Consider the following 16,316-nt stretch of genomic DNA (forward strand, 5'->3'; position numbering starts at 1 on the left):
GTGGCTTGTGGGTTCTAGCTCTCCATCAGGCTCTGTGCTGACAGCTCGGAGCCTGGAGCCTGCTTCAGATTCTGGCTCCCTTTCCCTCTGCCCTGCCCCCCCCCCCCCCCCCCCCGCCCATGCTCGCACTCGCTGTCTCTCTCTCTCTAAAATAAACATTGAAAAAAATTTTTAAATGAAAGCACTAACAATCATTAAGGAAATGAAATACACTAAAGACATGTGTAAATACTACAGTTTTCATTATTCTCCATCAGACTTTATACTTAACCAGAGAGTCACGCTTAGAGAACTGGGAAGTACCAGATTCAATAGACCACTTATCAGTTTTACTTAAGTGCCCTAATACCTCTACTTCTGCAGACTTCAAGTACTGCAGGCTTCCCAATCTAATTCGGAACAAAAGTACAGCCTTTCACTGCCACATCAGCTCATTCTGGCTCGAGGAAGTCAAAAACACCACGTCCGAAAGGTGGCGAGATTTGTATTTCATGCGTGTATTTCATGTTTTTTGAATCCTTACATCCCATGGATCCGAAACATTACCTTTTCTTCTCGTTCTACAAAGAGATCTTTCCCCAAGTTCCTATTAAATGGCAGGTACACTGCAAGACGTTTTCCACGTTATCAACGTGACTGATCATCAAGGAATCCCCCGAAACCCCTGTCAACATCATTTTACCGGTTCCAAGACAATAAAGGACTCGCCTGAAGTCATACAACTCCCAGTCAGTGGAAGCCAGGATTTCAAAACCTGTCTGATTTAACTCCCTGAGAAATCGGCTTCTCTAGTCATTATAACTGTTCCAAGAACTATCGCCTATAAGGATGCTTTAATGTGAATTGAATCAATTTAATTATAAACCTAATTGATATAAGCTCCCATCCACCAACTCAAATCAAAAAGTGTGTATGTGGGGCGCCTGGGTGGCGCAGTCGGTTAAGCGTCCGACTTCAGACAGGTCACGATCTCGCGGTCCGTGAGTTCGAGCCCCGCGTCGGGCTCTGGGCTGATGGCTCGGAGCCTGGAGCCTGTTTCCGATTCTGTGTCTCCCTCTCTCTCTGCCCCTCCCCCGTTCATGCTCTGTCTCTCTCTGTCCCAAAAATAAATAAAAAACGTTGAAAAAAAAAAATTTAAAAAAAAAAAAAAAAAAAAGTGTGTATGTGTGCACGTTTTACTGAAACTCAAAGCAGCTATCTTTTCAAAGACACAAACCCAGAAAGCATAAACAACATTATTCTCACACAGTCACACCCATTTGCAAAACACTGGGGTTTTTCCAATCAGTTTAAAACGTGGCGTAGGGGCGCCCGGGTGGCTCAGTCGGTTAAGCGTCCGACGTCAGCTCAGGTCATGAACCCGCAGTTCGTGAGTTCGAGCCCCACGTCGGGCTCTGTGCTGACGGCGCAGAGCCTGCTTCAGATTCTGTCTCCCACTCTCTCTCTGCCCCTCCCCTGCTCGTGCTCTGTCTCTCTTTCCCTCTCAAACATAAACATTAAAAAAAAATTTTTTTTTTAAACATAGCACAAAACACTGAATTCTATCCATAAAGTCGTATTCTTGCAAAGTATCACGCAGACACTTAGGTTGGAACGACCACGCACACACGTGGGCAGAAACAAGCTTCCTGTCCTGGCTCCCGGTCCTCGTCCACATCAGCAAACAGGAGGGGCCCACGCTCATGGCATCTTCTGAGAGACGAAGCCCCTCCATCTGCTGTTCTCTGTGGAGACAAGGGGAGGTCCCTGCCCTAAGGATTCTCAGACTCGCTCGTTCCCTGCCTCAGGCACCCGTCCACTTGTACAGGCGCTGCCCGGGAGGCCCCAGGAAAGGGACGGAAGGGGAAACTCCAGCCGAACGCCTACCTGTCTAAGACCACCAGGTCAGTTGCGGTCTCAGCGTTACTCTTGAGGATTTTCTCCAGCTTCTGAATCTTTTCTTCCAATTCCTCGGGATCGCATTTCCCATTTAAAATGGAAGCAGTCAGTCCCAAGATACGAGGACACGATGGACAGTTTTCACAGAGCTGACACGATAAGAGATGCTGACAGTGAGGCATTCATTCTGCGAGGCCAGGACGACAGAGACACTGCCAGACCGACACAAATCAGGAAGATGGGCAGACACTAAAAGTATCACTTATGGAATGACTGGAGCCTGTTTCAAAGATCCCTGTATCCAAGAGGCGTATGTCAATGTGCTACGACAGATGATATAATGGATGTATCGCGCATTACGTACTTCATTTACTTATGCTTAAAAGTTTATCCCAGGACTAGATTTACTATAGGTTACGCATGACAGTTCATTATTATAGATCTCAGTGAAAATTAATTTCACATTCATTCGTTCGTACAGGGAACGAAGCTCCCAAAACTGGTAACGGATATTACTGCTTTTGATATATAAAAACACCGCTTATTCTCAGGAATTTGACTTGCATTAAGACTGATAAACACCTAAAAACTTACCTTCATAATTTCTCGGTAGGGGTGGTCTAGGATCGCAAGATGACACTCATCAAACACCAAAAGGTTAATGTCCGACAGCGATAAGTAACCATTTTTCAAAACATTCAAGGCGACATAGCAGGTCATAACAAGAACCTAAAAGAAAGCCGACATCAGTGTACGAACGTGCGTTCACCTGCCTACCTGCCTGGATACACTTCTGTTAAATCAGATTACGGAGCCAGCGTTCTGTAGGAGAGAAGTGAGGAACTCATTAGTCAAAATCAAAACAGACGTTCTAAATGTATGCAAGCTAATACTTTGGAACCAAGAAGCAGAGATGGGCAAATACGGAAACAGATGAGGGGAAAAAAATACTTGATAACTGCGACCATGCTTTTATGGTAAGTCTCCTAAAACTACGTCAGGTTTTCAGGTTCCTATTAGCCCCATTTTGACTGATGAGACCTATTACTTTAATCAAACGACAACACAATTCACCCTGTGTTTTCCTCTTTTTTCCCGTTGAACTGACAAGGTTTTCTGGAAGAAGACACCGACCAAATGTTCTTTTCAGGGCACTATCTCTGTGCGGACATCTCACTGTTTCATTGATGAGGACTCAACCCCGTGTGTGAGACACGCTAGTCCGTGTGCAGGGCTCCAGCTGAGCTACGGGGCATCTCCTAACCGCTTCAGACACACCAACACCAAAAAGACCCTCTACACACGCTGGCTCCACACAAACGTGTAGGTCAGAGGAAGTCTCTGGCCAAAGACCCAAAGGTCTCAACCGAGAAGCGTCTCCAGTCTCAAGACACTTAACTCAAGCGTAAATTTTCTGAAAAGCAGGGTATCCGCAAGCGGGAAGTACGTCATCAGAATTTGTGTTTTTCCAGCCAGTAAATCACACTGCAAAGCTGGTTCTCTTCTGTGCAGTAAGAGCAACATTATACGTTCCTATTCATTTGGTTTCAGACCGTGAGAAAGAGTACGGAAGGGCTAGTTCCTAGGCTGACAAGGTACAGGAACGAGTTTTCAAACTAAACAAAGACAACCAAGACTAAAGGTCATCTTACAGACGAAGTCGAGGACTCGTAGGGATTTACAAAGGGAAATTCCTTTCCAAGTCTTACCTGGTGCTTAGTAAACTCTTGGTTCCACTTCTCTTTTGTCCAAGCTGCATTTACTTCCAGGCTTGAGTATTCCCCAACCTTGAGGTCTGAATGAGTTCTGACAGCTGACACTTGTGGAGCAACCTGGTTTGCTGATTACAGATACAAATACTCCTTGTAAATGGGACAAATCTTACGTAGCTGGCTCTCTGGACTACTAATGATTAAGACAGCTAAGGAAATCCTTATTATCATATATCATTACCTAACCCCCAATTTTTTAGATAGCCAATTGAAAACCGTATTTCCAAGGTGAGCCTCCAAAATGCTCTTACTAGACTTAAGACCTGGTCCTCTGTCATTCACTTCAGAGAACCCTATGCCACCCTCCTTCTTCACAGCCGATTTTCCCAACCTAAGAACAGAACTTCTAGGCTGGAATGGGAACTACTCCAGAGCCACCCCCCACTCCTGTTTTCTTCAGTAAAATCAGATCGTTTTGCCAAGAAATAAGACGGTCTCATAGATATTTAAAGTACAGGAGAACATCACATGTTGAGACCATCTGAAAACAAAAAAGGAGACCAGTGCCCCAGCAGCTCAGGTTCACATTTTATACTTTTTGTTTGAATATGTAAAGCCAAACACAAATCCAGGATCACAGACTCTGACTGAATATCTAACTTTTAAGAAGCACCTACCTCCCCTTCTGTAATTGGCATAGTAAAATCACAAATCACAATGCTACCAGTCTCATAAATCAAGCACTTTTTGAGGGACTTTGCAAAGCTAAAACAAATATAACCAGAAAGAACTGTGACGACACAGATTAGCTTATGTTCCGAAAGGCAGCCCATGCAAAAACCGTAGCATCAGAATTAAATACGTTTAAGGAAAAAGCTGAAGTTTAACATCTGTGAAATAAAACGGCTGACGCTTAAAAGAGAAGTACTATAAAGTTAAGAGATAAGACTAACTGCTATTTCTGCTCTCAGAATCTCAACAAGTATATTATTCTTCAAACCCTCTATACGTTCCATCATCTAACTTAATAGCCACAGAGAAAAGGTGCTTACGGGACACCCCTGGGTGGCTCAGTCGGTAAAGCGTCCGACTCTTGGTTTGGTCTTAGGTCATGATCTCACAGTTTGTGAGATCAAGCCCCATGTCGGGCTCTGTGCTCACAGCTCAGGGCCGGCTTGGGATTCCCTCCCTCTCTGCCCCTCCCCCATTCTCTCTCTCTCAAAATAAATAAACTTTTTTTAAAAATGTGCTCAACCGTAAAATCTCATCCAATGTCCTCCACACAGTATGATAAAACAGTTTCTGCATTACCAGAGTTGACCAAGAACACCGTCCTTTTTCCGTTTCTGTGGAAGTCTCCCCTGATCTGATAGGACAGCTCTTTAGTGAGTAGTACGGCAATAAACGTCTTCCCTGAGCCAGTGTTTAAACAGACTATGGTGTTATGATCCAGAGCTGCTTCGAGCAGTTCCACCTAGAAATACAGTGGGGAAGAAGATGCCACACTTCTTATCTGGGTACAACACTGGGAAAACTGGGTTCTGTCTTCATTCAGGAAACTTCACTACTTCCTGAGATCTTCCTCTGCTAAGTCTGCCAAAACACAGACTCTCTGCATCTTTCCAGAAGGAGATCACAGGCGCGAAAATGCCTGTGACGTATGGCCAGCTGTGTTGTAGAAACACGCGTGGGGTAACGTTTACAATCTGTTTGAGAATTATTTTTGCAGGGGGGACAGAAAACTCCCCAAGAATAACACGAAGAACCGAGTTTACAGTAACCGTGGTCCTGCCCGTTGGTGGTGGTTGGAACCCGTCTCCATTCCCTCCCAGCTCTTGAGGACAGACACACCCAAGCGGGTACTGCGAGGGGAGAGGTTTTCGGAGGGGAAACAATAAGGAACTTCACAAACAAAATGATTATGGCAGATGTTAGAAAAGAAAAGGGCCATTAGGAACAAAAGTATCTGGAAGGAGAAAATTACTCAGAAGAGGAGAGCTTGAAAAGGTAAATGGGTTTTACATAAGACATGTCAACTACGTGCTAATTGACTCCATTTCAGTGGAAACGCTCCAGTATTAGTGTTCTCATTAGTACCTGGTATTTTCTTGGCGTATAAATGTTATCATGGATTGCTTCTTGTTGCCATGGCAGTCCAAAGAAAGGGCCCATTGGTGAGGAGGCAGGGGTCACGAGCTGCAGGCCCGCCATGCTGAGGGGCTGCAAAGCAGGGCTTTCATTCATCCAGTGCTTTTCTCACTGCATTTTGCTCTAGCGCAGCTCACTGCAAAGGGAGAAAGAACACCGTCACCCCACCATGCAAGGTTAAGGACGAAAGAAAGACAAGAAACAAGAGAAACATCACAGTGTCACTCCTCCGGACCCTTGCAAACTTCCCCTGTCATTGTTTTAGCTTTTTCTCGATCTAAGAGGATCGTTTTCAAAAGTCAAGCGTTCTGTACTTTCCGACCCGGCAATCCTACACCTAGAAACTTGTCTGAAATAATTAGGCAACTACACGAAGAAACAAGGACACGGATACGTACTGATGCCTTAGTACCTGGGAACAAGCAATAGCTTTCAAACGCACTGATAAGAAGTGAGCACGTAAATGATGGTATAGTTCTATCATACAATACTTTGAACTCACGAAGAAAATCCGGATCTGTATTGACTGATAGAGAACCATGCCCGTCATATACCTTTAAAAGAAAATATGAATATGATGCCTCTTTAAATACATATGTACATGCGAAGCACGTGGGTGCATAAACAAACATTTTCAAGCATTATCAATTCTACTGATGCCACTATCGATAAACTTGCGAGATAACGTTTGGAAGGCACTGAAGTTTCAAATACCTGCCAACACTTTGTCATTGTATCTAAAGACCGTAAACACACAAGGTCTTTTCCTCGACTGACAACCTAGCTCAACTGCACAGCTGACAAACGATTTAAATATTTACCTTTAAAATTACACATATCCTAGATGAATCAAGACAAAGGGCAACCATTCTGAGTTTTTCACGGTAGGTAAGGGCTCTTCTGTGCTTCACGTATTCCTTCCCAAAGAGGAATCGGATTATGTAAAATGACAAACTAAACCCGAGTCTTTTTCAAACTCCTAACCTGCACACAGAGGGTCAGGGTCTCAGACCTCAACGTGGCAGTCCACCATCGGCTTTCTGACTGTCAGCAGCATTTATTTGCCCCCAAAGGAAATTTCTGCCCGCACACTGCTTGGGAGTTTTCACTGTTATCACTCTATGAAACCGGAAAGAAGCCCACTCTTCGTTCCTTGACAAGAACCTTTGAATCTCCTGACGCGTGAAATGGACGACCACGATACAGGACAGCGACTGAAGCTGTTCTATCAAATCCAACGAGAAGTCTCCAGTCTCCCTTGATTTCAGAGGTCAGTTCAGTGGACAACAACTCAACATCTGGCCAGTGCCGGTGTGATCTCCTGTAAGTAGTGGGGGACACAGGGCTGCGGGCGCCGAGGACAGCAGCAACGCAGGTGCGGCCAGGTCAGACAGCACAGACCAGCCAGGATGACCTACGATCGTTCTCGTCATCCCTCTGGGAGGAGGACGGCGAGCAAAGGACTGCGGAGCACGGTCTGAACGCTACCAACTGTGTTCTTCCTAGAAATAATCCGCTCATCGTCTACCGAACCAAAGCCCCACCAACCATTCTTTTTACCCCCCGCGTAGCGTTCACTGTTCTCAACTCCTCAGGCCCGCTGCTTGCACGCCCGTGGGTTAAGCAAACACGGCTGCCAAGAACCCAAAGCTAAAGCCATGGCACCTCATCTCCTGAGGTCCACTGGGCCACTCTGCAGGCCCACGGCCCAGACCACAGGCCCCTCCCACTGACTACCACCCAGTCAAACCATTCTGCATTTTCCTTACCGTGGGCTGCTCACTGTCTGGTACGACTTATGCCGAAAGCCTGACCCCCCTCCCTCGGCCTCCACCCAACTCAAATGCCAATCCAAGACCGATCACAACTATGGCAAAAGGGGTCAGGAAATCAGCATAAATCCTGACCACCGAAGAGAATAAAAAAGGAGGAAGGTGGCAATGCCAGTCCCCAAAGAGTTCTTCCTTCACCTGCCAACACCAAGTGGAGCCAGGAACCCGCGACACCCCTTCCTGCTGCTGTCACCGCTGCCACCATTCTTTCTCACAGAGATAACAGTGGCAGAACTGTAACTAATAAGGCCCGAGAAAGAGTCTAAAAAACTAAATGAGAAGAATGTTCTATTTTTCCAAAGGGAGACTGTATCCTTTAAAAATGTGTAAAATACAAAGAAAAACTCTAAAAACGTTCCAGATGAAAGACTATAAAGAGACATGACAGCTAACTGGAGTGAGTGATCTCAGACTGGATCCTGTACTGCAGAACGATGCCACAGAGGGCATTACAGAGCCCCTGATAGAACTGTCAAAGTCACCGAGGCTGGTCACGGCACTAAGGCTGTTTAAGAAAGCAGCCTTATTCCTAAGAAGCAGACCCCACGGTGTCCAGGGGTAAAGGGCCATGAGATGTACGCAACTTCTCCTCGAATAGTTCAGACAAAGAAACCACATACACGTACAGCAAATGTGTACAACACGTTAAGCAAAGCGCGGATTCTCTGCCCCACTCTTAACCTTGTGACTTCGCTGTACGTTTGAAACTGTTTCCAAAAAAAGACTCTCGAAAAGTAAATATGTACAAGTGGTGAGACTGGGACTCCCTTGCACACTCGGTTCGCCCGCCACACCAAGCCACCCCCAGAACGTGGCAGACAAACAGTGCAGTTTGTAGAATGAAAACCGTGCCCATGTGAGTGACAATAAAAAATTTCAAACGGCTTCTGTGCGCCTTGCAGACATCAGGTCACCTGGCACGCATTTGCACAGGGATGCATGTACACCCTGATTCTTCTACCGGCACACGTGTGTAGGAGCACGCGTGCAGAAGAATCAAGTTCAAGGGAGTATTTGACAAACTCAACAAGAGAGTCACAACTGTCGCACAATAACGTACAGAACAGAATCGTCACAGTTCCAAAGGTATTTGTGTAGGTTTTGGAAACCCACACCCTCTCCTGGGAGGGCGGGTGCGGGAGAGGGTCTGCAAGGAGACAGGGGACCGCGATTTAACCCTCTCAACCTGCTTTTCCGTAAGGTCACAATAGTTAAGTTCATCTTCACCGATTGAATGTACAGTGGCTGGCCCCAGAGATACTTTCTATTTAGGGAAAGCGAATCCAAGATGAAAAACCTCAACAGGTAATCCAATAATGTGAAAACAGAGCAATCTGTAATTTTGCCAATTTTTACTTTCTTTGGTGTGTTTAAGTAGATTTTTTTTTTCCCCTTAAGCTGGTCTTCAGGAAAAGCTCTGAATCCCTGCTGGTAAGTAAACGTTCTGTAGTTTCACAGATGAACTGATTATTGATTAACTGCTTTCGCAGAGCCAACAGACAATGCCTTGTGATGGCTCCTCGATGACAGAGTTTAAGTTTCTGGACAAACAATTACATCCACGAAACTGGTGAGGCCATTGTATAGCTTCTACGTAGTATTTTCTCAGAAATAATTTAGTAAAACACACGAACAAACTCTCTTCCTCTTTCCACGTATGATAGATAAATCACAGATTTACCGTTTTAATGTTTGAGATCTCTGTGTTGCTGTTGTCCGAGCTGCATTTTGACATTGTGATAGCAGTTTATTGGAAAATCACAGCATGCCCAAGCTTCTGCTCTAAAAATAAATGCAAAAATAGCCAAGTTTAAGATTCCTGTACTTAAAACTGAATATAAACACATCTACAAGAAAGCACCATTGATAAGAAGAGTTAAATAAAAGACCATTATTTTGTATTACATTTTAAACAAAAGACATTTGGGTTATTTTAGGGTATGAAGTCTTATTCTAAAACAAAGAACAAGAGAGTGGGGGCTGGCAACAATAGCATGCCTAATTCCCAGAGATCTGGGGAAAAGAAAAAGTTAGAGGAAAGTTCAAGAAAAGGCCGCAAAAGGAATACAAGAAAATCAAACACAGTAAACAAAATCTGAAGATAGCAGCTAGAATAACGGGGGGTAAAAATGGCAATGCCACGTATATGTCATTTCCTAAATTCACGTACACCAAAGAAACGAAGATCACCGAAAGAGGCACTTGGCTGAGAAATCCCAATCACCGCGATACGTGCATGAAATCTGTCAGCAATTTCAATTTCTCAGAATGGAATTAAAAACACAACAGTTCAATCCACACTATAAACTCTCTTACAGAATTCATTCATGAATAAAAGAATTCAGAACACACCCCAACAATACTGTTATAAAGAACCATAAATTCAGTGCGGTTCTGGTAAAAGATCACAGATCAAAAACTAAGGAAGTGTGTTAACACGGGAAGCTTCATTTAAATAACAAATGTTGATTTTGTCGGCTTTGACACCAAATCTTGCTCGTGCTCATTACGCTAATGACTGCAGTGTCTCCACTCCCAGAGGCTCGGGAAAAGAAACCGTGAAACTCATCCGTGTCTGGTCTAGTCGGGCGAAGGCCATTCGAGCACAGGTGACGCTTTCTCATTTCACAGACAAGCTCGTTTTGCTAGTCAGTTAACAAAGCAGGTCTTAGCACTGCTGTAGTATGTACATATTTACCTCAAAATGCTGATTCTAAGTTCTTTCAGTTTCCAAGTCTGTATTAATTCACACCCTAGGTAACCTAAAAGCAATCAGAGAGAATATTTTAGAACATTAAACTCGTTGTTAAATACCAACTTTAAGAAAATTCCTATTCGACAAACTTTGCATATTTATCAGAGTAAGATTCCTGGTGACTTATTTTTCTACTCAGAGTCAAGAAAACAGTACACACCTGAAAGAGCTGCCTTCAAAATTAGCCTTTGTTATGTTCTAGTACAACTGAGAACGTGTGCAGGTTGTTGGCACAATCCAGTTAGATAGAAGGGAGAATTCTTGGCAGTAAATTCCATCCCCCCCCCGCCGGTAAAATCTGACTTTGAAACTGCGGGAACACCATGTGGGTAAAATCTGACTTTGAAACTGCGGGAACACCATGTGGGTCGGTAACCATGCTTCCCAGGTTCCCAGGAGCGGATCTCCCCTCTCCTGGCGCCTGTGTGGGTTTCTAAAGCTACCTCCTACTGTGACGCTTAATTGCATTCTGTCCCACCACCTGGGAAGATACAGACTCAGTCCACCGTCAAGGCCTCATCTGTCACGCTCCACCCCGCTGTCATTCACGTTCGCTCGCACCTTTTCTCAAAACACCATTAACTAAAATAATAAAGCTGACAATGCTTTAAAATTCAACTCCACTCTTACAAAATCACTGTTACCCAAATTATTTCCTTAGGCATTTCGGTACTGACGTCAGAGAGTTAACGCACCAAGTACAATGAAAACTTACTTCGTGTTCATAAATACAGAGCCAACAGGTCAAGTTTTCTCATTTTAATTGATGATCAGAACTTCGACTACAAACATGCAAACTCCTGTTTGAGAAGCCCCTTTTAGACAGCTCCGAAAAAGACCTGCCAGGTATCAGACACTCGGTCAAGGTTCAGTCCGAACCAACAAACTTCACGCACATTAACTAGCATCTAACTCCAGCCATACCCCTTCAGACAAAGGCTTGTGACGACAGACAGCTTAACCATTCTGATCTAAGGTCCAGAAGCATCTAGAGCTTGCCGGTACACATTTTCAAGACCGGTAACACAACTTGCAACTCAGTCATTTCATCGTCACGCGTCACAGGTGCCTACACTCTTAACTCCACAGGTATCGCTGTCCAGATTTCCTTCCTACTCTCACGAAGCCCAGCACGTGCCAACTACTCTAAAGTCCCATAGTGAAGCAAAGAAAACCACGCGTTAACACCGTGACGGTAAAATGCTGTCAGAAGTACTCCTGTAAGCGAAAACAGATAAAACTGAGGACTGTTTGAAGAGCCTTTGGATCCCGGCAACAAACACGATGTCGGAGATCCGGGGCATTTTACCCACCAAGCCTGAAATCACCAAGGGAGTCCGTGCTTATAGACGCAAAGTGATGGGTCTAGACGATTACTGGCATAAAGGCAAGTTACAAGTAAGAGGCTTCCCTCTCCCAGTGGATCATAAAAGGAAGAGATTCTCCCTCCCTCCCTCCCTTTGTTCACAATTTCTTTCTCGACACTTTCCAAACGGAAGTGAATCTCTTTAAAAGCCAAAGAGCCTGTAGCCGGTCTCCCATCTCAGGAACGTTTTCCTAGCACCTGAAAGGTATCCCTGAAACCTAATCCTCAAGAAAGACAAGGCCCGACGTCTCGCAGTCTCCTAGGTAGAGATGGGCCTCATGTGTCACCGAACTCCAAACCGCAAAACCTACCTCTGGTCACGAAGATATGAGGAAATGAGCAATTTTATCTTGAAAACATGGATGTCAAATGTCATAACCACTTGACTGTACAGAAGAGTGACATCTCTTGGTCTTTGGAGCCTGCTTAGCGGACAGCCTGTGAGGCCCGTGGCCCTCCGGTTTAATGCTTACCCAGTAAGAAAACTGTTTTCTTCCCTCTACCTGCGTGGACAGATTTTTCTGGGTGAAAGAGGAGGTTCTGTTTTCAATTATATTTCCTCAACACTCGTCTTTAAGACAAAACAAAACAAACCCATAAAATATATTCTCAAACAATATCCATGCCAAATAACAAACTTCCATTTCTTGGAACTTGAATACTAGAGAAATCTTAGAGTTTGCCATCCAAGTACGTTAGGGGGAGGAGCTTTTAAAATGATGACAGAGCTAAGCGCACCAAAGCTTGGCTCCTTCAAAGAGGATTCTGTGCACGGCAAGGACCCAAGTTGTTTCAAAACCACTCCCACCGACCTTCCTTTTCTAAGTTAGAGTCGGGGCACGAGCAGTCTCAGCCGTTTGACCTTCGGAAGCCGAGGTGATGCCCTCACCCCTTAATACTTTCTCACTTACAGTCACTCCTCTCCGAGGCCCGCCACATGGGAGGGGCATGGGGTAAGGCCACCTGGGGAGCCGGAAAGCAAAGTGTTTTTTTTTAAGTATCTATCATTTAAAAACCATCTGAAAGCCAACAAGGGGTCCAGTCTCAAAGACGACCCCGGTTTATCAGGCTCCCTCTAAGGTGGTTTCCTTGCCTGTAAAATATACTAAGCTATTATTGAGAATCTGGTTAAGATCACGTATATGAAGCTTGGTAGAAAAAACGTTCTTGTGACACAGAAAATGCTCAGTGTATGGCAGGATTTATACAACCACACTCCCATCCCTATCTAGTCCTCCTCTCTCTCTGCTCCTCCCCCGCAGGCTCGCTCGCTCTCTCTCTCTCAAAAATGAACATTTAAAAAATGATGACAGTTTGGGGGCACCAGGGTGGTTCAGTTGGTTGAGCGTCCGACTTCGGCTCGGGTCATGATCTTGCAGTCCATGAGTTCGAGCCCCGAGTCAGGCTCTGTGCTGACAGCTCGGGGCATGGAGCCTGCTTTAGATTCTGTGTCTCCCTCTCCGCCCCTCCCCACTCACACTCTGTCTCTCAAAAATAAATAAATGTTAACAAAAAATTTTAATTACAAATTTAAAATTTGTAATGAACAAAACTGCTTACAGTATGGAATACAATGGAAAACAGCAAAGCACTTTTATTTAGAGGAAGATCATGACAAAGTCAAATTACAAACTAAACAAAAGAAGAAAAGGTGGAAGGAAAGAATGGAGAGAGAAAATTCATCCAAAAATTGAGGATGGGATTATGACCATAAGCCATCTTTTTCCTTAAAACTTTTCTGCATTCTAAAATTTCCTGCAATTCGAAAAATTTATTGCTTTTAGAACTGGAAAACAAGCTTTCACGTGGAGGATGATTTGCAGTAAGACCACGGTTTAGAGAGAAATGATTCCGGGGGCACCTGCCTGGCTCAGTCGGTAGCACATGTGACTCTTGATCTCGGATCGTGGGTTCAAGTCCCATGTTGGGTGTAGAGGTTACTTAAATAAATAAATCTAGAGAGAAATAATTTAGACTTTAGATTAAAACCAACAAAAACAAAGTAAACAAAAAGTTTTTTTTTTTTTAACTTCTCCCTTCTGAAGCCATTAAATGTGGTAAAACTTACCCTAGCTTCTATGACTTAAACCACAAATTCACTAGCTTTCTTCTCTCGCACTACTCTATGAACCAAATTTCTGGGTTTCTGTAAATCTGTAACAAACATATTATGTTTACATCTCAATGTCATGAAGCCTAAAATTAGATCTGTCCAAAACCGAAACTGAATACAGGTCAAACACCATTTTAACAAATATCATCCATCAAAATGTCCACATAAAAAGTATCTCTAGGCTGCCGGCCAGTGGCCCACGTACTTGGAATATTTCTTAAAAAGACAACATTCCTACACACCAAAATGGCACTTGGAACTGTCCCTCCCCTTCAGGTTACCTACAAGGACATTTACCCTTCAGTTTGTTTCAAGAGGTAAATACCTAATACACCGCTAACTTTCAAGGTGAATTCTAAGGCTACTGTTTGATTTCAAGAGTCTGTCCTTTATTCAATAAAAACACTGTTCAACAAGTGCTAGAATTTACTCAATTCGTGACCCTCTTCTTGTCTATCTTTTACGTATCACATAAGAACATCCATGAGAGAAAAAAAAGGCCACCATTTTCTATGTTAAGCTGTTTTAACACAATACAACACATGAACATTTTAATACTAAAGAAAGGTTAGTCCTGGGGCGCCCGGGTGGCTCAGTCGGTTAAGCGTCCGGCTTCGGTTCAGGTCATGATCTTGCAGTTCGTGGGTTCAAGCCCCGCGTCGGGCTCTGTGCTGACAGCTCGGGGCCTGGAGCCTGCTTCGGATTCTCTGCTTCGGATTCTGTGTCTCCCACTCTCTCTGCCCCTCCCCGCTCACACTCTGTCTCTGTCTGTCTCTCAAAAACGAATAAACATTAAAAAGAAAAACAAATTTAAAGAGAGGTTAGTCCTGAGACAAAACGAGTCTGAGAGACCGCGGACTATGATGGCCGTTCAGCTTAGTCAACTTGAGTCAGGAAAGCAAACATATTAAAAGCTCCGGGCAAGGGGGGGAAGCACCAAGCACTGGAGCGCAAGATGGGCACCCACTCATGTTCTCCGCTTTCCCCAGAAGCCCAGGACTCGTGTATCCCAGCCTTCACATGAGCTTCCGCTTCCGGGCCCCCACCTGCCGCTCACCCCAAAGAACCTGAAACCTATCACTGGACTCCCCTCTCACGCAGCACACAGGGGCCCACCCTACCACCCAAATCATGGCTTAATTTGTATCTTCTGCTCCACATTAGATACTATTGCTATAGCGATTTCCCCCCAAAACTGTAAGATTTTTCAAAGGAAAGATCGTCTCATACTTGACTTGCACAGAATTAAAGCAAAGCTGGAAATATCAATAAATTTGGTTTTCATTAACTAATTCCAGGTAGAGAAAAAAGCCTTACTGATCTAACCTTAAATTAATATGTATCTTTTTGCAGGCCAAATAACAAATTCAATTTGGATACTTCTTACTTTTAAAAGACTTTAAACCACCCACATTATTTTCACAAGTTTAACACCCCATCCTTGCCCTGTCCCCCAACAAAGAAAAGTTCAGGGCTGATCAGAAGCCATCAAAGGTACAGAGGCACCCATCTGCACAATGATAATCCTGCCAGCATCCAGCTATCCTATCCCGCCAGCCTCGTCCTCCCAGAGCTCCGAACCTCGGCAAAATCGTCTTGCACATTAACGCAACCTGATTGGATAGAAACCTTGAAAATGTTTCAGCAATAATGTACAGTTCTAAAGTTACAACATAACTAACTGGGAAAACCCAAAGACTCGCTTTAGAAACGTTGTTTTATTAGGTGTGAAATCTAGATAAAGTTCTATTTAATGTCAACTAATAAACGGAGAGGAAAGACAGAAAAAAAAAATCACCATTTTTAACCATCACGTTACTAATTGAGGCAAGAGTCATTAACGGATGCTAAAGATGCTGGCTGAAGTTTACAAAAGAATATTTATGTCATCTTAAGGTATCTCTGCACAGATTACCTACGAACCCTAATGAGAACTGGTAACGCTGCCCCTGGAACACCCAAGAGATGACACCCTTAACCACAGTGACATCTGGGACAAACTGGGACAAACTGGGACTGGGACAAACGGACACGTAACTTCTAAATGTGATGAACTGAGAAAGAAACGTCATTTATGTAGATTTTCCTGCCCAAAGTTGCAAAGCCTGAATCTAATCATGAGGAAACATGGAAACGAAATTTGCGGTTCATTTCACAAAACAACTGGCTCCTGCTCTTCAAAGATGTCAGCATCACAGAAGATACAATCTGAGAAAAGATTCCAGAGTCCAAGTGGAAACAAACGTGTCGACTACATGCAACACACACGGTGCAGTTCCTGGACTGAATCCCGTACAACAGAAGGACAACGGCCATAAAGGACATTACTGGGCTGAAGCAGCACAGGCCACCCGAAAACAGGCCACTTTGGCGTAAAGAGTATTCTGGGCTGAAGGCAACGGAGAAATAGCAGCTGCGGGAGGAATTCTCTGCCCTTTCCCTCTCTGCCTCAACGCAGGACATAAACGTCGCTTTGTGAAAGTGTCCCTCCTCCCTACTCCAGTACCAGGAA

The 16,316-nt window shown here is 44.3% G+C and overlaps 1 protein-coding gene across 4 annotated transcripts in view; it reads right to left on the reverse strand.

Annotated features, from left to right (window-relative positions):
- Window positions 1-16,316, reverse strand: part of DICER1 (dicer 1, ribonuclease III) — a 70,381-nt gene that overhangs the window by 38,654 nt on the left and 15,411 nt on the right. For 3 of the 4 annotated variants that reach the window (XM_042944208.1, XM_042944206.1, XM_042944205.1), the window contains exons 2-8: window positions 10,269-10,332; window positions 9,252-9,352; window positions 5,688-5,874; window positions 4,902-5,064; window positions 3,588-3,718; window positions 2,473-2,607; window positions 1,867-2,027 (exon numbers count right to left, since the gene is read on the reverse strand). In XM_042944208.1, the coding sequence (XP_042800142.1) occupies window positions 1,867-2,027; window positions 2,473-2,607; window positions 3,588-3,718; window positions 4,902-5,064; window positions 5,688-5,834 (737 nt within the window). In that variant the 5' untranslated portion in view covers window positions 5,835-5,874; window positions 9,252-9,352; window positions 10,269-10,332. Of the gene's footprint in view, window positions 1-1,605; window positions 1,698-1,866; window positions 2,028-2,472; window positions 2,608-3,587; window positions 3,719-4,901; window positions 5,065-5,687; window positions 5,875-9,251; window positions 9,353-10,268; window positions 10,333-16,316 lie in introns of those variants that run through there. The other variant, XM_042944207.1, reaches the window with a different exon arrangement.

Source organism: Panthera leo, chromosome B3, assembly GCF_018350215.1.
Source record: "Panthera leo isolate Ple1 chromosome B3, P.leo_Ple1_pat1.1, whole genome shotgun sequence".
Classification (NCBI taxonomy): Eukaryota; Metazoa; Chordata; class Mammalia; order Carnivora; family Felidae; genus Panthera; species Panthera leo.